The sequence below is a fragment of the Lissotriton vulgaris genome, chromosome 7 (genome assembly GCF_964263255.1).
Source record: "Lissotriton vulgaris chromosome 7, aLisVul1.2, whole genome shotgun sequence".
In the NCBI taxonomy this organism is placed as follows: Eukaryota; Metazoa; Chordata; class Amphibia; order Caudata; family Salamandridae; genus Lissotriton; species Lissotriton vulgaris.
In genome coordinates, this window is record NC_141695.1 from 1,476,106,121 (window position 1) to 1,476,129,920 (window position 23,800).

Consider the following 23,800-nt stretch of genomic DNA (forward strand, 5'->3'; position numbering starts at 1 on the left):
AATTAAAACCATAAAAGTTATACAAACAATAATAAAACTCACATGTGCAAAATAGCAATACAGTTCACTCATTATAATCTAATTACAGGATAGAGTAAATTAAATCCCACTATCAAGGTTAATCACAGCTTGAACCTAAGCCTGATGGCGGCCCTTAAAAAGCTAAGCGTGTATAGTACAGTGTCATTTGAAAGGATTTGTAAAAAGATAAAAGCGGGTCTCGCCCTCCTAAAACAAGCCTTTTTAAGAATAGGAACAATAAAAGACTTTCTAGGGACCTCATAAAAACTACAAAACTTTAAAAAGTGCAACATGTCCTGAGCAGACTGGTCGTCGCAGCCACAGGGCATGAGACACTGCCCTCTACGAGCACCACGTGGTATGGCCAGCAGGTAATGGAAAAGGCCAAGCCGAAATCTTGTCAATTAATCAATCAGTTGAGTAACCTGTGTTATTTTCTCAACCAGACCCAGTTGAGGTAAGGGCTTTCCATACATTAGATGTTAAGAGAGCCTTTATGTACTACATTGACAGAATTAAAGACTTTCACAAAACCAAACAGCTCTTCGTTGTTTTTTCGCCCCCTCATAAAGGAAAGCCCATCTCCAAATCTGGCGTTGCCAGTTGGATAGTTAAATGCATTCAGACGTGTTACGTTAAAGCCAAAAGGACTTTACCTACATCCCCTAAGGCATACTCTACTCTCAAGCAGGGGTTTTTATGGTTTTCCTAGGCAATATTCTACTAGCTGATTTATGCAAACCATCTACATTGTCTACGCCACACACTTTCTCTAAACATTATCCTGTGGATGTTCTAGCACACCAACAAGCTAATGTGTGTCAGGCAGTGCTACGCACTCATTCAAACAACTGCTACACTAACAGGTTAGCCACTGCTTTTTGAAGGCACTGCTATACAGTCTATGCAAAGGATGTTTATCTACCGCCACACGTCTCGAACAGATTGTTACTTACCCTGTAAGCATCTGTTCTTGACATGTAGTGCTGTGGATTCACATGCACCCACCCTTCTCGCCGGACACCTGTGGCCGTTGCAGTTCCTTTACCTTTTCATATGCATGGACATCTCTTTACTTACTATTGCACTCCATTCTCACCCGCCTGTGGGAAAACAATCTAACAATGGAGTTGATGCCCTTTCACAGTGTCGCCAAGAGCAGGTGTCACTCAAAATAAAAATACTTCTTTGAAGAAAAACAACTTGCACACATCCGGACCCAAAACTAGATGACAGGAGTATGCAAAGCATGTGAATCTACAGCACTTCATGCCAAGGACAGATGCTTACAGGGTAAGTAATATAATCCTTACTTTTTTAATCTCTTGTGTCACAGAACCCTCCTCTTTGGTTACTTCTGTGTTTATTTTTGTGTAGGAGAAGTGTCTCCTTTCATAACCGTAAAGGATTCTAGATTTGGAAAGCTCTTCTGGACAATAGAAATTCTTGACAAACTTGTGTTCAAAATCATTTTAGCTGCACTCTTGCACGACTGCTGTGTTTAAAAAATCTACTTGTGCTCACCATCAAACCTTTTATTGCTATAATTTTTTCAGTGGTTAAGTTCATCCTTCACAAACTGACCTCAGATGAGTTGCAAAGTTAAGACAGAATGTGTTTTATTGCCGTTTGCTGATCCTTGCTTTTCCTCTTCCTTATGTCTTGTTCAGTTGACAATGGCCTGAACCCTGTGTGGCCTCAGAAGTCCTTTCAGTTTCTGGTCAGCAACCCCGATTTTGCCTTTCTTCGATTTGTGGTGTACGAGGAGGACATGTTCAGTGACCAGAACTTCCTAGCCCAGGCCACCTTCCTGATGAGGGGCATCAAGACAGGTAACATGATGACACTGTGTGCGTGATGCATAGAAGAAGTATGTGTACATGTATAACCAATCATATAAATATTATTGTCTCTCCCTCCCCAAAACTTTTTCAAAGTGAATCTAAACACTCTTCTCTACCCAACTTTTTGAGACATCGAACTCTAAAATTCGGCAGCTTGCTAAAATGTAGAAAGCTGGCTCTTTAAGTAGTGGACCAAAAAGAGGTACACTGTGTAAACAGTCCAAGCAAACCCCAAAGGAATTACAGAGGCACAAATGATGCCCCAAATGCTCTTCTGTGGTAGTGCGGGCGAGCAGGTATGCATATTAGATGGTAGTTTTAGCATTTATTGCACACACGAAGGCAGTAAATGAGACACGTGCTCAATAAAGAAATCTGGCGCCAATTTATAAAAATAGCACATACTTTTATAAGAATTTAGATACCAAGCTTATCAGTATCGGGTAAATACTTTTTGACTCATGAATTTTTGCACTTTTTAAATGTTGACAGTGTAATTTTTGGGAGTGGTAATGTTATCCTATGGGGGAGATGAATATGTACCTAATTCGGGCACTTAACAGCGACTTACGGGACTGTTCTTCGGAACTTAGTATGGGGCACAGTCCAAGGCCACACAAACAGGTCACCTCTGGAGGCTCTGGGACATCCGGGTGAAGGGGTGTGTCACGGCGTAGGGTGTCCCCTTCACTTTAATGGAGAATGATCTGGTTGCATAGAGGCTGCAGGTAGGAACTGGCGGACCAGTCTGGGGAACCCACAGGGGGGCTCGACCCTTGATATGCTCAGGCATGTCGGGACACATTTGGCCCACTTCTCCCTGGGCTGTGAGGCTTGTGTGCAGTGGTGTCTTTTGCCGTTGGATCAAGTGCTGTAGTCTCTCGCGGTTGGAGGGGCCAGCAGAAAGAAACTGCAGGTGATGACCGGAAGTGCTGTCTGGGCAACCCAAAGATGAACTTACCTCCTACGGCACTATCACCTCCTTTGGACTCTGGTTTTGGAGCACAGGTACATAGGTACTTTAAGCATTCGGTGGTGGCAGTCGCAGATTCACTTTTTGTCTTTGTTTCTGCTGCAGAAGGGCAAACAGGACAGCTGGGCCACTCTCCATGTGGGTCTCACTGTCCCTGAAGTCCCTCGATGTGCAGGTCGGTCTTCGTTGATGTCCGTACTGGAACCAACATGCCTTGGCTGCTGCAAGGGTCAGTACCCCAGGTATTGGTACTGTGCGGCTCTGGTCAGTCCTGGCATCCACACTCTTGGAAGGAGTATGGATCTGACCTGTAGGAGCATTGCTGCCTCTTCCTGGGCAGCTGCAGCGCCGGTAGTCCCCGTAGGCAGCAGGTCTGTGTACCGGGCTTTGCTTCTTGGGTGCCTGCGGCTGCAGAGGAGTAACTCCTCTACTACAAGGGAGTTTCTTTGGCGATTGGCAAAGCACTGGCAGCTCTCTGGGTTTTTGGTTGCTCCATGAGGGTCGAGTGCAGCAGGCAGTCTGGAAGAGTTGGCGCCAAGTCAGTCGTGCTCCTACAGCAATCTTCTCCTTTCTCCACTTTTTCCTTTTTGCCTGTGGAAGTCTGAAGTCTTGGTATCTCGGGTCCCCTAAATTCTCAATTTTGTTGCGTTCAAGGAAGTGAGGGTTAGTAGCCAATGGGCTACTTACCCCTGGGGTCACTATACCCCCTAGATGACCACTTTGGGGAGTGGGCATCACCCTGTCCCAAAATTCCTAATTCCTCACATACAAGATAGTGTAATTTTAATTTGTGTTCACATCAGACTTGGTCACTCTAGAGGTGTCTCCAGCCTCGCAGTGAAACACGCCTCTTGCATAGCTAATCTTCCTGCCTGTCCTGGTGCCAGATGGGCCCAGGGCATTGGGTGGCATTTCCCTGTCTGGGGAAGTCTTGGGTCTTATGTCAAATTGTGTCAGAGACCTTTGCAGCCTCCTGCCTTGGTATGCTGATTTACCAGCCTTCTTGGGGGAGGTAATAACACCTCTCTCCAGAGTAGGTATTGTTCCTGGTGTCCTGAGAGCGAGGGCTTTCACCCCTGGGGGTCAGAAGCCTGTCTATGGTAGTAGGGTAGGACCAGTGTCAGCCAGAACACTAAAGGGCTGGTAGGTTTCAGGAGGTTATGTAAAAAACTAAAAATGGAGGGGGGATCAGGAGCTGGTTGAATGTCCAGTGCCCGTGCTCCAGGAGTTGAATGTAAAGTCAAAATCAGGGGGACACTGTTCCTAGGGAGGTGTGCAGTGTCACTCGCTCCCTTGAAAGAAGGGGAAGAGAAGAGAAGAGAAGTGAGTAGCCTAGGTCTAGGACTCTCTAGTGACAAGGAAGAACAAGTCTTAGTCAATTATCCAGTATTATGGGTGTCTTTCATAGATTCACATGCCTGAATCATTCCCCGTTGTCGGGATGGGAGTCCCTGGTACATAAATAAGTACTGTCCTATATACATATAGAGAATAGTAGGCCTAAAGGCCTCACCTTAGTAACATATCCATGTCCTTTTGTAAAAAAGGACCAAACTCTAGAGAAGAGCCAATCAGCTGTCACCTCCCTCTAGAACCTTCCTGGCAGGAGCCTCAGTCCCTCAGATTTTCTACCGCACGTTGTGCTAAGGGAGTCTCCCCCTGAGTTCTGCTCAGGTTTGTTTCTTCAAAGCTTTTTGTTCAACATTTGGATATTTCCCTCAAGTGAAAGCTGTACACTATGGCTGACACTCTTAAGAAAGGTCGCTTTAGAGCATGTGGCTCTTGTGGAAAGAAAAGACTCCACATAGATGACCAATATAAGGACTGCCTGTACTGCCTGTACCCTGATCATTCAGCTAAGGACTGCAAGGTGTGTCGAACTTTTTCTACCAAAACTCTCAAAGACCGAGAAGGACGCCTTTTAATCTGGCTCCAAAGGCTCAAGGATAGAGATAATTTAGATTCCTCTGAGGAAAGTGAGGGCTCTTCGGTCTCCTCAAAAATATCTCTAAAAAGGCCCAAGGGTAGCTTCCCCTAGCCCTCTGGACGCTCCTCCAAAGAAGACACCAATAAAGTCTTCAGAGGCTCTATCAAAATCAGCTTCTGAAGAGGGGGTTCACACCTTCAAGAATTCTGCGCCGTCGACGACGACGATCTCGTCGACGACCGTATCAGCGTTCAAGAAAGCAGTGTCTCCTGTTTGTCTTTACGTTGACGATGACAGTCTCAACGACGACAGCATAGTCATTATCTTCATCGACGACGACCCCATCATCGACAGCAGGTAAGGCTTTATCGCCACCGATTGTTATTAAGAGATCATCGTCGACGCCCAAGATCCCGTCGACGATTGCCTCGCCGACGACAGCGTTGACGACGAGATCATCACCGTCGACATCGACACCGTCGACGAAGGCCCCATCGACGAAGGCCCCATCGGCGAAGGCCCCATCGACGAAGGCCCCATCGACGAAGGCCCCATCGACGAAGGCCCCATCGACGAAGGCCCCATCGACCAAGGCCCCATCGACCAAGGCCCCATCGACCAAGGCCCCATCGACCAAGGCCCCATCGACCAAGGCCCCATCGACCAAGGCCCCATCGACCAAGGCCCCATCGACCAAGGCCCCATCGACCTGAGGTTCCGTGACGATTGTAAGTGGTGTTTTCGACTCGCACGAATATGGTCGAGTCTAGTATCTATGAACCGCAAATGACGAGTTTTGTAAGTGTGCGCAGTTTCGCTGTGCTAACTTAAACCGTTCGTTTGTTATGTGGGTTTGTCATCTGTACCCACGGGTTCCATCTTAGATACGGCATCCATTTTGTCTCTTGCCCTCAAGTAGCCAGCGAACGGACGCTGTCCGCTTTGCGACCCTGGGACTCCCAAGATATGGCGGAAGACGCATGTTCTTTGTAAGTGTCTTTATGACGAGGGGGATGCTACTGTAAGGCAGATGGCGCCGCTCGAGGCTCATCTTGCCGCACGGGCTTATTGTCTCAGTCGTGCATCTCATTAGGCACGTCCCTTTGATGCCTGTATCTCGTGCTTCTCGACACTCCCCTTTTACACCCTTTCCGATCTCCCTACTGTCTCCGTCTTCCTCTGCACCTGTCTTCGTTCCTATTTCGATCTACTTTACTGCTGATTGGAATTTGCTAATGGTGGGAAGATGGGTTTTTACAGTTGGGAATCGCCAAATGTTTCCGCACTTATGTTCCGGATCTTGTGTGTTTCAAAGTGATCTAAGCGACCCCTCTGAGAGCGACTTGTGGGAACCAGGTTGTAAACTATTGTGTATCATGTTATCCTATGGGTAAAAACTGTATAAAAGGAGCGATCCACAAATACAATTTGAAGCAGTCTCCCCGAACTACACTCGATGTACTTCCTGTGACTTCTGTGTTCCCTGCAGTAAATAAACCTTGACTCTTTGACGCCGAAGGAAGTGTCCCGTGTCTCTGTGACTTGTACGCCGGAGCAGGTTACCCACGAAGGTTTCAGGTGTTGTGCCCTGGCACCGCTGGGTCCAAAGAACCCAGTCCTTCAGTTGGCGCCCAACGTGGGGCTGCATCAGTGGTACCGGTCCAAGCCCGACGATCGTGAGGAACTTCGTGTGAAATCTCCGAGGGAAGGTGCACCCCGCTTCATCGATCCTGTTGTCGAAATAAGTGGCCCGAAGACTTTTCCCGCGAAGATTCCCGCCTCCTAACGGCTGCGACGGACTGCTGCCCTGACTGTAGACCTGTTTTGGCGCCTGGCGTAGACCTTGGTATAGCGAGACGATTGACGGGCCTTCCTGAGGACGCCATTGATCTTTGAGTTAAGTATTTGTGGGTCGCTCCCAGAGTTCTTGGTTGTAGACACTTTAGCGAGTGTCTTTGTTGTAAACACTTTAGCGAGTGTTTTTGTTGTAGACACTTTAGCGGGTGTCTTTGTTGTACACGCTGTGTGAGTGTTTTTGTCGGTGACACTTTGCTAGCGTACTTTGTTGTTGTTGTATTTGTTTGACGACTGCAGCCGCCAAAGACCGAGGGTTTAGTTCTTTGCTGGGACTTGGTAAATCCCGAAATCCCGTAACCCTTGAAGTTTGTGAAACTCGGCTAGTGTGCAAGATGCCTGGTCGCAGTACTTTGTTCAGTTGCTTTAGACCTTGTGGTGCGGATTCCCTGCTGGAGGACTCGTGTCCGATACCTCCGGTTGGAACTCCTACATATGACTTATATAGCAAACATGGGCTAGGCCCGATTGCTTTTAACGATTATTGGATCAAATATACGAAGAAAGACGGCGATCTTCGTTGGCCACCTCACGGTAGCTTCGAAGCGTCGATCTTAGATAATTTGGAAATAAAGTTGTTCGAACGTAAATCAAGGCCGGCCATGTTTGATGCCTTTCGGTTCTGGCGCAAAGAAGCCCGACAGAAAGAGATCAGACAAAATAAACGTAGTCAGCGAGATACTGTTGCTACTATAGTGAAGAAAGCTGAGCAGTTTCAGCGTGATAAGGAGGATAAGGATAAGGAAGTGTTTGAGAGATTACAGCGTATGTCCATAGACAAATGCTATCCTGTTTTGCCTACGGAGTCGGATAAGAAGGAAGAGGCAGTTGAGGATTCTTTAATGTCCTATCTTATGAAGTCGCCACCTCCGTACGTACAGGGTACCGCAGCTCCTGTGGTCCCTGCCGTACCTGTTCTTCCACCTGTAATTCCTCCACCAGTTCCTCAACCTGCACCTGCTCTTCCGACTGTTCCTGCTCCTTTGCCTATTTCTATTCCTACTGCTCCTCCGCTTCCACATACTCCTGTTCCCGCTACTGCTCACGCTACTGCTCCTGTGTTGTTAACCCCTGTTGCTGCTAACGTCTCTACTCCTTCTCTTGTTAGTCCTGTGTCTTACTCTTCTCCCTCTACTCGTAATCGTGATTCTCCCCTTGCGACAAACTTCTTTCAGTCGCTCGGACCTGTTTTTGGGTCTGCAGGTTCTGATGGTCCACAGAGACGTAGCCAGCTTCCTGGTAATAGAGAACGTGTTGCGCTATACAATATGGCGATGGGTTGGATGATAAACCCTGTTAGAAATCCACCTCGTGTTGTCCTCGAAACGTTTGATCAATTCAACATACCTACTCAGAGATATGTGTTTGATGAAATGTGCAAGTTCTTACATGATCAGATAGCGGCCAATGCGCCTGACGAGGTGCTGACCGCCCTGTCTGAACTCCGGCTTCAGTTCGCAACTGGACTGATAGTCGACACTAATGTCCGACGTGCTATTGAGCGGTTGCTATCTCTTCGTCCCGCTCCTATTCCTCATGCATTGTTCGTTGAGGACATTGAACAACGAGATGGGTCTGGCCAATATCCTATGCGTGAAGTTCCGCCAGTTTGGGTACCCGCTGATAATACTAATGCTAATGCTCCAATACCAGCACATTTCCAGAGAGTGTGGATACACCTCCCTTGGAAACGATCGGAAGTGCTTCAGGTGAAACAAACTTTGCCTGATCCTCGCAAAAATCCTGCGGGGTATTACAAAGAATTATCGCAGCTCGTAGACGCTACGATAATGAATCTGGCCGATATCGACATGTTGTTTGGCAATGTCGTACCGCAACCGGTATGGGCCAAGATTCGTCACCAAGATCACGCGAATGAATTAGGTGGTGATTGGGCTGCCATTACAGCGGCAGACGCTGGACAAGTGGCTGCTACTAAACCCGATCAGTTGATTGAACTTCTTCCCCAGCGAATCATTACATTAATGAAAACGCTTATGCCAGCTATGAGGGTAAATTGGGACAAGTTGTCAGCCTGTAAGCAGAAGAAAGATGAGAGTGTTTCAGACTTCTTTACGAGGTTCGAGGAAACATTCGTCGATCATAGTGGGCAGGATATGGGTACTGAGGGTGGACAGAGGTTGTTTGTGGATAAATTCGTATCGAACTTATTGCCCGACTTGAGCCATAAATTGAAAAATTCAGAAAGTTCATGGGCCGTTTCTACCTCAGCTCAGATATTGGCTACGGCACAATATTACGAAAATAGAGAAAAAGAGGAAAATGACCGTGCCGATAAAAAGACGAAAGAGCTGAAAACTAAAGTGTTGTTACAACAAGCATATCCGCCGCGTTCTAATCAGAATGCGCCTCAGCAGAATAGATCGCAGTCGCAATCGAATCAATCGCAGCCGCGTAATGATTCATCTTTTCAGAGATCTTCATTAGGGTACAATCAATGTGCTTATTGTAGACAGGAGGGACACATTAAATTCAATTGTCCTGCTTTAAATGACCGTAGTGGTGGTAATTCGTCTAGAGGAGGTCGTGGTGGTGCACAGCACGCATCACGTGGTAGAGGTCGTGGTGCTCAGAATGATCGCTCTGACCATTCATCAAATTCTAATAACTGTTTCGATCAACGTGGATCATCGCAAGGACGATCTGCGCAGTACAATGTAGACGATTATTACGTCGATCAGGGACCTGACGATAGTAATTACTAGGACAGCCAAAGACAAGGAGAGGGAGTGGTATCAGTTCCGGTTGATCAGAGAGGGCCTTACGTCGCAGTTGCTACATCGGGCGTCGTTGAGCCTTTTCTGTTGGACACTGGTGCAGCGAAAAGTTCTATCATGCATTCGAAACTCCCTGGCGCACCTTTGTCTGGCTTAACAAATGTTTCCGTTGGATTCTCTGGCGCCCCCGTTAGCAATCCAGTTTCGCGCCCTTTGCCCCTTAAAATTGGGCCACGTGAGCTCGAAGCTCCATTGATTTTGTCTACTGGTTGTGGCGAAAATCTTTTGGGTCTGGATTTGCTTAAACGCTTGTATGCGACTTTGTATTGTTCTCCTGCGGGTGTAAAGCTTACGTTAGGAGAGAGGGTAGTCTCTCCCATGTACTTGTCCCTCGATAAGCTTCCACCGGAATTGAGTTCTCTTCCTGCATCTTTGTGGGCGACGGGTCCAAATGACGTGGGCCTACTTGATATCTCCCCTTATGTTGTTCAGTTGAAATCGAATGTGCGATTGCCACGTATTCCCCAATATCGTATCTCCCTTGATGGTGAACGAGCTTTGTTAGCGATCATCTATGATTTGATCGAGAAAGATGTCATTGAAGAAACTCGGGGAAACGTGTGCAATAGTCCTGTACTGCCCATTCTTAAACGTACTGATCCTACCAAACCGCCTGTTTATCGTTTTGTTATCGATTTACGGGAGGTGAATAAAATTGTGGTTCCTCAATTCCCTGTTGTGCCTGACATTACGGCGCTACTGACTCTGATTCCAGCTACAGCTTCATGGTTTTCGGTGATTGATTTGAAAAATGCGTTTTTCAGCATCCCGATTGCCGAAGAGAGCAGGGACCTTTTCGGTTTCTCTCTTGGTGGACGTAGCTTCCGGTTCAAACGCGCTCCTCAGGGCTACTGTGAAAGTCCATCGATTTACAGTCAAGCTTTGAAGGGTCAACTAGATGCGTTTAGGTTGCCGGTTGGTGCGGCTTTAATCCAATACGTCGACGACTTATTGGTGGCTGCTGATACTCAGGACATTTGCAAAATTGCTACAGTGTCGTTGCTGCAACATCTCTGTGAGTTAAATCACAAGGTGTCACCTTCTAAACTCCAATATTGTTGTCAAGAAGTAACCTACCTAGGTCACTTATTGTCAAAGGAGGGAAGGAGATTGACCCCAGAGAGAATTGCAGCGATTGCGCGCATGGCTGTGCCACAAACCCAAAGAGATGTGCGTGCCTTTCTAGGTATCACATCGTACTGCAGGCAGTGGATTCCTAATTTTTCATTGCTGGCGAAACCATTGGTGGCTCTTACGTGCAAGGATGTTTCGACTCCTTTACCATGGACGGAAGAATGTCAGAAAAGTTTTTCTGAATTACGTGATTCATTGTGTTCGGCTCCTGTGTTAGGTACCCCTGATTACAGTAAACCGTTCACGTTATATGTTCACGAGAGGGAAGGTTGTGCTTTAAGCGTCTTAACGCAACCTTTTGGTGGTAAGCAACGTCCATGTGCATATTTTTCCTCGACCTTAGACCCAGTAGCTAGAGCATTGCCGAGTTGTTTGAGAGCAACTGCGGCAGCTGCGGTCTCCATCCGACAATCAGCAGGATTGGTCATGGATAATATGCTTACGGTGATGGTTCCGCATGCAGTCGATACTCTTTTGAACCGTACGAAAACTCAGCACTTGACGAGTGCGAGGTTATCTGGGTACGAATTGACGCTCTTGGCAAGCCACATTCAGATAAAACGTTGTAATGTCCTAAATCCGGCAACTTTGTTACCAATTAGTGCAGAGTCAGATGCAGTAACAGAACATGACTGTTACTTGCGGACAGAGGAGGAAACAAAAGGTCGTGTGGACCTTAAAAACACCCCATTGGAAGACCCGGATGGCATCCTGTATGTGGATGGGTCATGTTTTAAATTGCCGAATGGTGATGTGACTACTGCTTATGCTGTGGTGACATTGAATACTGTTGTTGAGACTGCGAGATTGAGTCAGAATTCTGCCCAAGCTGCAGAGCTGATCGCTCTTACTAGAGCATGTGTATTAGCAAAAGGTAAACGTGTGAATGTGTACACCGATAGTCAGTATGCTTTCGGTGTAGCGCATAGTTTCGGACGATTGTGGCGAGAACGTGGTTTCTTGACGTCACATGGCACGAAAATACAGCATGGCCAGCTTGTGAACGATCTTTTGGATGCATTGACTTTGCCTGCTCAAGTTGCAATTGTTAAATGTAGTGCGCATCGTAAAGTGACGGATGATGTTGGTCGTGGTAATGCGTTTGCAGATGAGATTGCTAAGGAGACTGCCCGGAACCTTAGCACTCGAATGTATGTGACGAATTCGGTTAGGTGGCCTACAGAATCAAGTATGTGTGAGAATACTATAGAGAGTGTGAAAGCAATTCAGAATGAGGCCACCGACACTGAAAAGATGAAGTGGAAAGAAAGTACGGGAAGGTTGGATGTGAATGGTTGCTGGATTGATTTGTCAGATCAGAAAAGATGGATGTTGCCTGATGCGTATGTACTGGCCGTTGTGCAAATGGCACATGGGTTAGCACATATTAGCGCGAAAGGTATTTGCAAGTTGTTGGCTGATGTGTGGAAGAATGATGGAATTACTAAGTGTGCTGAACGTTTGGTGAAGAATTGTATGGTGTGTATAATGTACAATCCTGGCAAAGGAACCCCAACTCCCCCTGGCAGTTTTGCTCCTCCTTTGTATCCCTTTGAGGTGATCCAATTGGACTTCATCCATATGGAGCGATGCAATAACCTGAAATACGTTTTGGTTGTGGTTTGCGCATTCTCCCGATGGATCGAGGCCTATCCCCTCAAAGACAATACTGCTTTGTCTACTGCGAAAATCCTACTGAAGGAATACTTTCCTCGGTATGGAATGCCTAGAGTCGTGTGGTCAGATAACGGAAGTGAGTTTGTTGGAAGTGTGATGAAGAGTGTGTGTAAGGGCCTTGGAATAAATCAGAAATTCCATAGCGCCAATCATCCCCAGTCAGCTGGATTGGTTGAAGGGTACAATGGCACCCTTAAACTAAAATTAGCGAAGATTCAAGCTACGACTGGACTTTCGTGGCCTGATGCTTTGCCTCTAGCATTACTGTCAACTAGGGCGACTGTACACTCCCGAATAGGGCTCAGTCCCTATGAAATAGTGTTCGGCCGTCCTGCGAATGTGTGGGGGGTTCCTAGGCCAGGAATATTCTCTGATCTTGAGTTTCCGATGTTGATTGATTACTTACATGACTTGACTGCTAAACTGAGGTTAATTCATCAACAGGTTTACGACGCCTTGCCGACGCAGACGGAGGGTCCAGGCCACCAGCTCCAGCCCGGAGATTGGGTGGTTACCCGAAATTTTTCACGAAAAAACAATCTGGACCCTCGCTTCACCGGACCTTACCAGGTGCTCCTGGCCACGAGGACTGCCGTTCGTCTTGAGGGGCGGAAAAATTGGGTACATGCTACCCATTGTAAGCGAGTCCCTATTCCTTTGTCGGCAGACCCGTGGGTAAGGAAAGGCATTGCGTCAACAGAAACAGAAACATTGCCGGCGTTTGTACCTTTTAGCGACGCACAGCTTGTTGGAGAACCCTCAGCGCAGCAGAAAGCCACTGTTGAACATTTGTCAGCAAGAGACTCAAGACCAGACCAACGAACTGATCAGCAGGACGCTGTCTCTTCGACAGATCCTTTGTTCGACGGGCAGACACGTCCCGGGAAACATCGATATTCTTTGCGATCTCACACTAAGGACAAATAAAAATTTGCTTGCTTTGCTGAAATTGATAACTGCAATATCTTCGTTTCCCATGATCAACTTTGAACATTCGTATCATTGAAAATTGTTTTGTATATATATATATATCAAGCTTCTTCCTTGTATCTTTTTCTTCCACAGCTGAGAAATATTGTGCTAATATATACATATTGTGTATTGAGGGCCGTAGGGCCGCACGCGTACTTCCTTCTGGACAGTAGGTCTTGACACTAGGTTAAAGACCGTCGGTTCCTAGGAACTCCTGGGGATTGACTATTGCTGCACAGAACGAAGTGCGTCAAGAAACGTTGCGGACGGTCGTAGGGAAATGGCATTTTCGAAGCTGAATGATTTGGAAGGAGCTCAGGCATATAGAGTCAAGCTGCAGAAACTTAGTCGTACGAAATGTTTTGTATCCCAGTTGTTTGTTTTGTTTTTAACTGCTTCTGCATTTTTGGCGGGTGGGGTGTATTACACTATGTCTTACTTCTTACTTCCTACCCCTACTCCTACTCCTTACCCTAACATTACTTCTACTGCTTCTCCTCATTCCTTTCATATGTTACCAGAACACGAACAGGCTAGACGTGTAGAATTCCGCAACAATTCCTTTATCCAGCTCCTCCATCAGCATCAGTTAGTGGTTAACACTACTAATTGTTGGGTGTGTGGGTTGATGCCACATACTACGGGTAAGGGAATTCCATATCTGGTGTTACCGTATAGTTCCCAAGGGTCAGCTGGAGCATTCCAAACAATGCTTCGAAGCGCACTAGGTTTCCACCCCTCTCCAGAACGTTCCCCCAAACCGGGTCCTACCTCGTGGCAGTGGGTGGTATCGATGATAATACAGGATTTGGAAGATGAGATCTATGATGCTTTTCTCATCCCTAAGGCAGAGGTACAAGCCTATAGGGCACCGGATAGAGGGGAATATAGTACGTTCACTAATGAAAAGCAGCTTAAAAGCTCGCCTCCGATATGGGTCGTACCCCACACTGGTAATTTTTGTATCGTGGGTCGTGGTTCGCAAGCCTCACTTGGAGTAAGTGCTTGCACTGAAAGTTACGTTCTGTCAATGTCCCCGATCCCTGTGCTTCTGGCTGCCAAGGGTACGTACTTCATCTGTCATGATCGTGCATACACATGGTTGCCCGCAGACTTCATGGGCTCATGTTTTGTTGCAAATCTGTTGCCTCCGACGTTTACTGTAGATGCCGATTATCATAAGACTAGAGTTGTACGAGGCGTAATTAGCGAAGAGGATACTGCCGGTCAAGAGGCAGGAGACTTTTTCAAGGGTTTCCTCCCGTTTTGGGGACCTATGGTTAATAGTAGGAACCTGAGACATTTGACTCGAGTGGTAGAATCGACAGCTAACATTACTGCCAGTGCCCTTGGTAATATCACCACAGAACTTCAGGCGGAGAGACTTATGACATTACAAAACCGTATGGTTTTAGATGTTGTCTTAGCAGATCGCGGTGGGGTATGTAAAGTGATCCATTCGAGCTGTTGCATTTTCATTCCAGATAATGCTCCTACTGTCTATCAAGCCATCTCGAAGTTGCACAAGATCTCCGAATCCATACACGTGGATGTAGGGGATTGGACGCTACTCGGTTGGTTTTGGGGCCTGATGTCGACTTGGGGTTGGAAGATTCTGACGATCATCGGGGTTGTGGTAGTGTTCCTGTTCACGTGTTGCCTTTGTGTGCAGTGTGGTCCTGCCTTATGTGGCCTCTGTGCTACAACGTGTATGAGACAACCATCTGTTACCAAGGGGACTCGGTTGGACAGAGCTATGCTACAACGACATCTTGATGGTCTGATGAATATCAAATATGATTCCGACTAGTGCTTGCCTACATGAGGGCAAAAGGAGCGTCTGAGGTTCCGTGACGATTGTAAGTGGTGTTTTCGACTCGCACGAATATGGTCGAGTCTAGTATCTATGAACCGCAAATGACGAGTTTTGTAAGTGTGCGCAGTTTCGCTGTGCTAACTTAAACCGTTCGTTTGTTATGTGGGTTTGTCATCTGTACCCACGGGTTCCATCTTAGATACGGCATCCATTTTGTCTCTTGCCCTCAAGTAGCCAGCGAACGGACGCTGTCCGCTTTGCGACCCTGGGACTCCCAAGATATGGCGGAAGACGCATGTTCTTTGTAAGTGTCTTTATGACGAGGGGGATGCTACTGTAAGGCAGATGGCGCCGCTCGAGGCTCATCTTGCCGCACGGGCTTATTGTCTCAGTCGTGCATCTCATTAGGCACGTCCCTTTGATGCCTGTATCTCGTGCTTCTCGACACTCCCCTTTTACACCCTTTCCGATCTCCCTACTGTCTCCGTCTTCCTCTGCACCTGTCTTCGTTCCTATTTCGATCTACTTTACTGCTGATTGGAATTTGCTAATGGTGGGAAGATGGGTTTTTACAGTTGGGAATCGCCAAATGTTTCCGCACTTATGTTCCGGATCTTGTGTGTTTCAAAGTGATCTAAGCGACCCCTCTGAGAGCGACTTGTGGGAACCAGGTTGTAAACTATTGTGTATCATGTTATCCTATGGGTAAAAACTGTATAAAAGGAGCGATCCACAAATACAATTTGAAGCAGTCTCCCCGAACTACACTCGATGTACTTCCTGTGACTTCTGTGTTCCCTGCAGTAAATAAACCTTGACTCTTTGACGCCGAAGGAAGTGTCCCGTGTCTCTGTGACTTGTACGCCGGAGCAGGTTACCCACGAAGGTTTCAGGTGTTGTGCCCTGGCACCGCTGGGTCCAAAGAACCCAGTCCTTCAGACCAAGGCCCCGTCGACCAAGGCCCCGTCGACCAAGGCCCCGTCGACCAAGGCCTCGTCGTCGAAGACACCGTCGGTGACTACACTGTCGACTGTAGCATCAATGCCATTGACAACGGCTCTGTCGGCGGTACCATTTATACCGACGACGACAAATTTACAGAATATGACAACTGTCGACACTACTCTGTCAACGATCACTCCGTCGACGGGCCCGTTGATGCTGAGTGATTCTGGATTTCAAACAGCTTCCGTACGTCTGAATATCACCAGAAAAACACTAACGCCGGAGTTAACTTCTCCTAGCCGTGTGCAGCATTTACCACCAACATGTCTCCTTCAAGATGAGGACTCTGATTACGGGGATATGTTTCAAGCAACTAGCCCCTCAGAGCTGCATGTTAAATGCCAGAGCTCAGATGAGGAGGATGTTCAGGAGGTAGTTACACCACAGATTACACCTATGGTCTGTCTTCCAGCATCCTTGGTTACAGATCTGCAGTACCTCATCCAAGATTACAAGCAGAGATTCCGAGAATCTCCAGCTCCTCCAACTGACACGGCAGCGCCATCACCAAGACCACGACCGCCGCCCTTAGTTATCCAGCAGGAAGGGGTGGATTTGCCAAGACCTCAATCTTCGGACGAAGAAGAAGAGGAGAAACAACAAGAGGAAGGTGAAGTGCAGGACGATCAATCTGTCCATAAGGACTGGGACGATTACGTTATACCTTCCCCAGCATCTCCAGTGCCCGCCACCTCGGATTCTCCGCCGGTTGACATCGGTGGTTTCCATAATGTGGTGGAAAGGGCCGCTAAGCGCTTCCAAATTACAATGGATTCCCAGGAGCAGGACTGCTTCCTGTACGATTTCTAAGAACCTCTTAAGAAATCAACGAGGTTGATTATCTTTGGACACAGGGGGTTCAGGTTATGCAGAATCCCGCCTCTGTCTCACCAGTGGCCCCTCGTTTGGACAAAAAATACAAAGCTCCAAATACGGCGCCGGCCTGACTGACAGGTCATCCTAAACCAGATTCGGTGGTGACGCAGGCGGCACAGAAGAATTCTAGAAATCCCTCATCTCCCTTATCGGCGCTGCCGGATAAGGAGGGAAGGAAATTGGACAGCATCGGAAAACGATTTTCCACAATGTCGACGATGACTGGTAAAGCGGCAAATGCCCAAGCGCTTTTGGGGCGCTATAATAGACAACTGTGGGCTGATATAGCCCCATACCTGTCTGAATTGCCGGATGCCTCTAAGGAAGAGGTAAAAACAATACTTCTGGAGGGTCAAACATCAGCTTCAGAAATTATAGACTGTGCAATGGACGTGGCAATGACCGGATTCTGCCAACTAGCTGGAGCAGCGGTTTTGAGGAGGCAGGGATGGATAAAAGCGATCTAATTCCGACCTGAGGTGCAGTCAAAGGTTCTGGATATGCCATATGATGGCCAACTACTGTTTGGCTCCAAGATTGATGATGCTCTACAAAATATTAAAAAGGACACTGACACTGCAAGAGCACTGGGCACGCTCCAGTATAAGAATCAGTCCTTTCGAGCAAACAGAGGAAGCGGTCAATCTTCTTACAGGAGAGGTTACCAAAACAGGTCATCTTACTCTTCCAATCAGAGTAGACCATAGTACCAGCAGCGCCAGCAACAACCGGGCCAACAATCCTCGTATGGAAAGTCATCCTTTCGGGGCAAAGGACAAAAGAGAAATAACGAAGAAGACAATGACTTGTTTCTCCAGCCAGTCCAGACCTCATCTCACTTATTAAAAATTGGAGGAAAACTTACCCACTTGCTAAACAATTGGAGGAAAATAACTATGGACCGTTGGGTCCTTCAATTAATACAATTTGGCCATTCCGTGGAATTTATGAACACTCCTCCGCAAACTCCACCGCGCCCAATGCATCACAAGAACTTACGACAGCTTCTACGAGAAATATCTGTCATGCTACAGAAAGGAGCAATAGAGAAGGTACCACCATCACAGAGGGGAAAGCGATTTTATTCCCGATTCTTTCTGATCCAGAAAAAAAAAGAAATGGAGGCCAATCCTAGACCTTGGGGTATTGAACAAATTCTTGAAGAAGCAGTCGTTTCGCATGGTCACGATACAAGAAGTCTTGCATCTTCTGGAGGAGGGGGATTTCATGGTGTCACTGGATTTACAGGACGCGTATTTTCATATACCAATTCACAAGAATCACAAAAAGTACCTGAGATTTGCAGTAGCGGGCAGACATTTCCAGTTCCGTGTCCTGCCCTTTGGACTCAAGTCGGCCCCCGCATCTTCATAAAATGTCTTTCCCCAGTGGCGGCATACCTCAGGCAGCACGGTCACCAAGTCTTCCCATATTTGGACGACTGGCTAATCAAGGCACCATCCTTCAAAGACACTTCCAGATCTTCCAACGTCTGTCTGAGTCTCTTCAATCATCTGGGTCTTACGCTCAACCAAGAGAAGTCGACCTTGCAGCCTTCTCAAACCATCACCTTTCTAGGGTCAACCCTGGATACATGTTCTGCAAGAGCGTTCCTATCGCAGGAGAGAAAACGCAAACTCCTATCACTAGCCTCTGGAGTGGCCTCGAAGAATGTGTTGACAGTCCACCTCTTCAAGTCCCTTTTGGGGATGATGTCATCGTTCATCCTATTGGTACCTCATTGCCGTCTAAGGATGCGTTCTCTGCAAGAGGCACTTTCCAAGCAGTGGGTACAATGCATGGGGTCTGTTAGATCTGGGGGTCTCTCTAGTTGGCATAGGTAAGTACCTTAGACCAAGTAGGGACCCTTGCTTCTAGTCAGGGTGAAGGAATACACACTGTAGATAACCCCTGCTCACCCCCTAGGTTGCTTGGCACGAGCAGACAGGCTTATCCCCAAGGCAATGTGTATAATATATGCACTCAACCCATACAATGACCCCAAATCCACCACAAACTGAGACCACACAGGTGAGTATCTATAAAAAATATATTTTTATCTAGTTGCAGCAGGAAAAATAAGCATTTACACGATGATTGCTCTTAATCGTTAGGTTGCACTTAATCTTGATGGTTGCGCTTAAATTGTTAGGAAGTTCTCAATATACATCAGTCTCGTCTCTTAAAAATATCACAAACAAAACACAAAGCTGCTGGGTTGTGGGCTTAATACCAGTCCTTCGCTACTCTGCGCCAGCCCTACTAGGGCGCCTCACCGTATCCCTCCACTGGGGCACCCTCGGCGGAAGAGAAGCTTTGCACGAAGCCCCGGCCGGTCCCGGCAGCTCTCCGCCCGCTCTCGACAATCCAGCGAGCGGCGGGGAGCTGACCTGGCACTTTGATTCTGGGACGGCAGGCCGGGGGCAGTAGCACACTTGCGTTGCTCGTGGCTCCCTCGGCGAGGACGGGTCACTCTTCCGCTTCAGACGCGGCTCCGGTGTCTTCCAGTGAGGTTCTAGGGGCACAGACCAATGAGGTTGCGGCTCTTCAGACGAGCCCCTGCAGCCACCCGGGAGTCAGCCAATGGCAGTGCGGCTCCCGGGACAAGCCCTTTTCAATGCAGACGCCGGCAGCCAATCGGGACGCGGCCTCGGTGATGACGCGGCGGCGCTGGGCCAATCCTAGCGCGGCATTCACTGAGGGGGCTTGTTCTCTTTGGCCAATGAGAGCGGGGCGGCTTCGTTCTTCGTCTCCGCAGCTCCCACCAAGAACGGCAGACTTCGGAGGGTGTTTCTGGCCCCGGGCAGCGGCAGTGAAACGGCGGCAAGGGATTTTCACAACCACAGATCGCGGCTGGACCGCTTATAAAGCCACCAGATCGTCTGGGATGATTCTCTACGCAGGGAGGCACCACAAGCCTCCTGTCACCCCTGAATATGTGCCGAAGAGCACAGCGATCTTCCCCCACTGCCAGCAGTCAGAAACACGCGCTGGGGGCAAGGCACCACACAATCTTTTCCAGCAGTTTGGCAATGCTTGGGAACCTTTTAACCCTGGGTTCCAGAACAGGAGGCCAGCTCTTCTCAGGCCCTTGGAGATTCAGTTAGAAGACAGAGCAAAGTCTTTGTAGGTCAAGCAGGCAGGGTCACAGCACACAGCAAAGTCCCTCTTCTCCTCAGCTTCAGTTGAACAGCAGAACAGGTCAGTCCTTAGCACACAGCAAGGCAATCTTCCTTTAGTTCTTCAGCGGTCCTTCTTCCAGCAGAAGTTCCTCTTTATTGTAGAATCTGATTTTCTGTTGTCAGGGGCCCTTCTCTTATACCCCTAAAAGTCTTTGAAGTCTTTGTGCAAGTGGGCCCTGAGCCCGTTCTAAACCAGTTCTGGGTGTTGCTGGAGCCCTTGGGCTTCCTGGCTTCCTTCTTCCTTTCAGTGTGAGGGGCAGAGGTGACAGTCGCCCAGCGGGAGGTGGATCCAGCATTGTGGCAGGCAGGCACAGCCCTATTCACTCCCAGGTGCTATCTCCTCCCAATTCCCTAGTTGCAGATGCAGTCATTCAACCAAGGGCTGACTCAGACAACCTCCTGGGGGCTCCCTAGCCCCTGTCACCCTCAAACCAGACCGTCAATCCACAAGTAGGTCCAGGCACACAGAAAGGTTAGACAAGAGAACAGCCAATTTCTAAAAGTACTGTTCTCAAACACAGAATTTAAAAACAACCTTTCCTAAAAGATGTGTTATTAAATTCTGAGTTCAGGTATATCAATCACTTATGTCCCATCTTGTTCCTATGAGAAGATAGGCTGGTATCCATTGGGACCAGTCTCCCCCATGTTAGTCTATGGAGCAAGATAACCTTGCAGCAGTGAGCACACAAAATGGCTGCTGCTCACTACCAGAACATGTTACCTGCACTAGTACATGCTCTACCTTTCCTATACACTGCACCCTGCCCAGGGGGGTACCTTGAGTCTTCCATAGGGGTGACCAATGTGTACATAAAGGGAAGGGTTAGGCCCAGCTAGTGGGGACACTGGCCAGGAGAACGTGGCAGTTCACTGACTGCACACAGGCCCTGCGGTGGCAGGCCTGAGACACAATTTTAGGGCTACTTATGTGGGTGGCGCAATCATCGCTGCAGGCCCACTAGTAGCATTTGTCATCACCAGCCCTGGCACACACAGTGCACTTTACTAGGGACTTCATGGTGATACAAATATGCCAATCAGGTATACCCAATCAATATGACAATTTACATAGGGAGCTCTTACACTCTGGCACTGATCAGCAGTGGCAGAGTATCCAAAGCATCTAAACCAGCAAAAACGAAATCCTGCACAGCATCAAAAATACAGGAGGCAGAGGCAAAAAGATGGGGGAAAACCGCGTCAAAGGTGTCAGGTCTAACACGTGTCCCCTCCAGCTGAAAGTGGGGAGAACTACCCAACCTCTTGGGAGTCCTCTTCACTAAGGCTGATGAATCTGGCCAGACCATCAGCGTTGGCGTGTTCTGTACCAGGGCGATGCTCCACCGTAAAGTCCATTCCCTGTAGGGAGATGGACCACCTCAACAATTCCGAGTTCTCACCCCTCATCTGCATTAACCATCTGAGGGGCCTGTGGTCGGTCTGAACACGGAAGTGAGTCCCAAACAGGTAGGGCCTCAGCTTCTTCAGAGCCCAGACCACAGCAAAAGCTTCCTTTTCAATTGCACTCCATCTCTGTTCCCTGGGGAGTAGCCTCCTACTAATGAAAGTTACAGGTTGGTCTCCGCCCTTGTCGTTGATTTGTGAGAGTACTGCTCCCACGCCTTGCTCTGAAGCGTCTGTTTGCACAATGAACTCACTGGAAAAGTCAGGTACCTTAAGCACCGGTGCTGTGCACATGGCAGTTTTGAGGGCATCTAAAGCAGTTTGACAGACCTCGGTCCAATTCACTTTCCTGGGCTGATTTCTAGATGTCAGTTCTGTCAAAAGGGCCACAATGGTGCCATATCCTTTGACAACCCGTCTGTATTACCCGGTGAGACCTAGAAAGGCTCTCACCTCAGTCTGGGTCTTGGGGGGTTCCCAAGCTAGAATGGTATCAATCTTTGCCTGTAGGGGCGCCACCTGGCCGCTCCCCACCTGGTGTCCCAAGTGCACCACTGATCCCTGCCCTATCTGGCACTTACTGGCCTTGATAGTGAGGCCTGCCTTCTGCAGGGCCTTCAACACTTCAGAGGTGTTGCAGGTGTTCCTCCCAAGTGGAGCTGAACACAGCAATGTCATCCAGGTATGCAGCACTGAATTGCTACAGCCCTGCTAATACCTGATTAACCAGTCTTTGGAATGTGGCAAGGGCATTTTTCAACCCAAAGGGCATGACACGGAACTGGAAGTGCCCCTCTGGCGTTGAAAATGCTGACCTCTCCTTGGCCCCCTCAGTTAAGGCAATCTGCCAGTACCTTGAAGTCAAATCAAAGGTGCTGAGGTACTGGGCAGCTCCCAACTGATCCACAAGCTCATCAGCTCTGGGGATGGGGTGTGCATCAGTCTTGGTGACCGCATTGAACCCACGGTAATCCATGCAGAAACGAAGTTCTGGAGGGCCACCAGGCGTAGCAGCTTTCTTAGGCACTAAGACCACTGGGCTAGCCCAGGGGCTGCTGGAGGGCTCAATTACCCCTAGCGCCAACATCTTGAAAACTTCTTCCTTGATGCTAGCTCTGACCTTGTCAGCCACCCTGTAAAATTTTTGTTTCACAGGCAGACTATCTCCAGTGTCCACATCGTGGACTCACCATTTGGTGACACCTGGGGTCAGGGAGGCGAACTGACCCAAGACCTGGCGACAGTCCCTCTGCTGCTCTGGGGTCAGGGTGGGCGAGAGGACCACACCATCCACTGACCCGTCTTGCTCCTTGGTTGCCAGGAGGTCAGGGAGAGGATCACTATCCTCTTCCCCTCCAGTATCTGTAGCCATGAGCATAGTCACTTCAGACCTCTCAAAGTGGGGGCGGTTCACGTGCAACACTCTCAGGGGCTGCCTGGGAGTCTTCATGTTAACCAAGTAGGTAACCTCGCTCTTGCGCTCAACCACCTCATATGGCCCGGTCCACTTGTCACGGAGAGCACAAGGCTCCACCGGGGCCATCACCCACACTTTCTGACCAGGGTGGAACTCAACCAGAGAGGTGTTCTGGTCGTACCATCTTTTCATTTCCTCCTGGCTAGCCTCCAGGTTCTCTTGAGCGAGCTTCCTGAAGCGCTTGGACTGTTGACAGCAACTCAAAGGGACTGAACCCTAAGGATTTTTGAGGCACCTCCGTGTAGGCAAACCGGCATGGTAACAAGACGTCCCACTTCCGCCTCATGGGTTCTTCTAGGCCCATAATCATGCCTTTTAGGGTGCGGTTGAATCTTTCAACCAACCCATTTCCTTGAGGATGGTAAGGAGTGGTGAACTTGTATGTCACCCCACACTCCTCCCACAGAGACTTCATGTACCTAGAGATGAAGTTTGTACCCCGGTCGGAGACCACCTCTCTGGGGAACCCCACACGGGAAAAGATCCCCATTAAGGCACGGCCCACCACGGGGGCTGGGACTGTCCTGAGAGGGACTGCTTCCGGGTACCGGGTGGCATGGTCCACCAAGACCAGGATAAACCTGTTGCCTAAGGCTGTCTTGGGGTCCAGGGGCCCCACGATGTCGATGCCCACCCGCTCAAAAGGGGTGCTCACCACAGGAAAGGGTTGGAGGGGTGCCACGCACTTCCCTCCGCTCTTGCCACTGGCCTGACAAGTTTGGCAAGACTAAAAAAATGCACCGACGTGCTTCTTCATCTGTGGCCAGTAAAAGTGGGTGACAAGCATGTGATAGGTCTTGTCTTGCCCCAGATGTCCTGCGAGAGGCACGTCATGAG

At 48.5% G+C, this 23,800-nt stretch overlaps 1 protein-coding gene across 2 annotated transcripts in view; it reads left to right on the top strand.

The window, feature by feature from the left end:
• PLCG1 (phospholipase C gamma 1) overlaps nt 1–23,800 on the top strand; it is a 578,648-nt gene that overhangs the window by 493,929 nt on the left and 60,919 nt on the right. For both annotated transcript variants that reach the window (XM_086932272.1, XM_086932273.1), the window contains exon 29: nt 1,692–1,853. In XM_086932272.1, the coding sequence (XP_086788398.1) occupies nt 1,692–1,853 (162 nt within the window). The remainder of the gene's footprint in view (nt 1–1,691; nt 1,854–23,800) is intronic.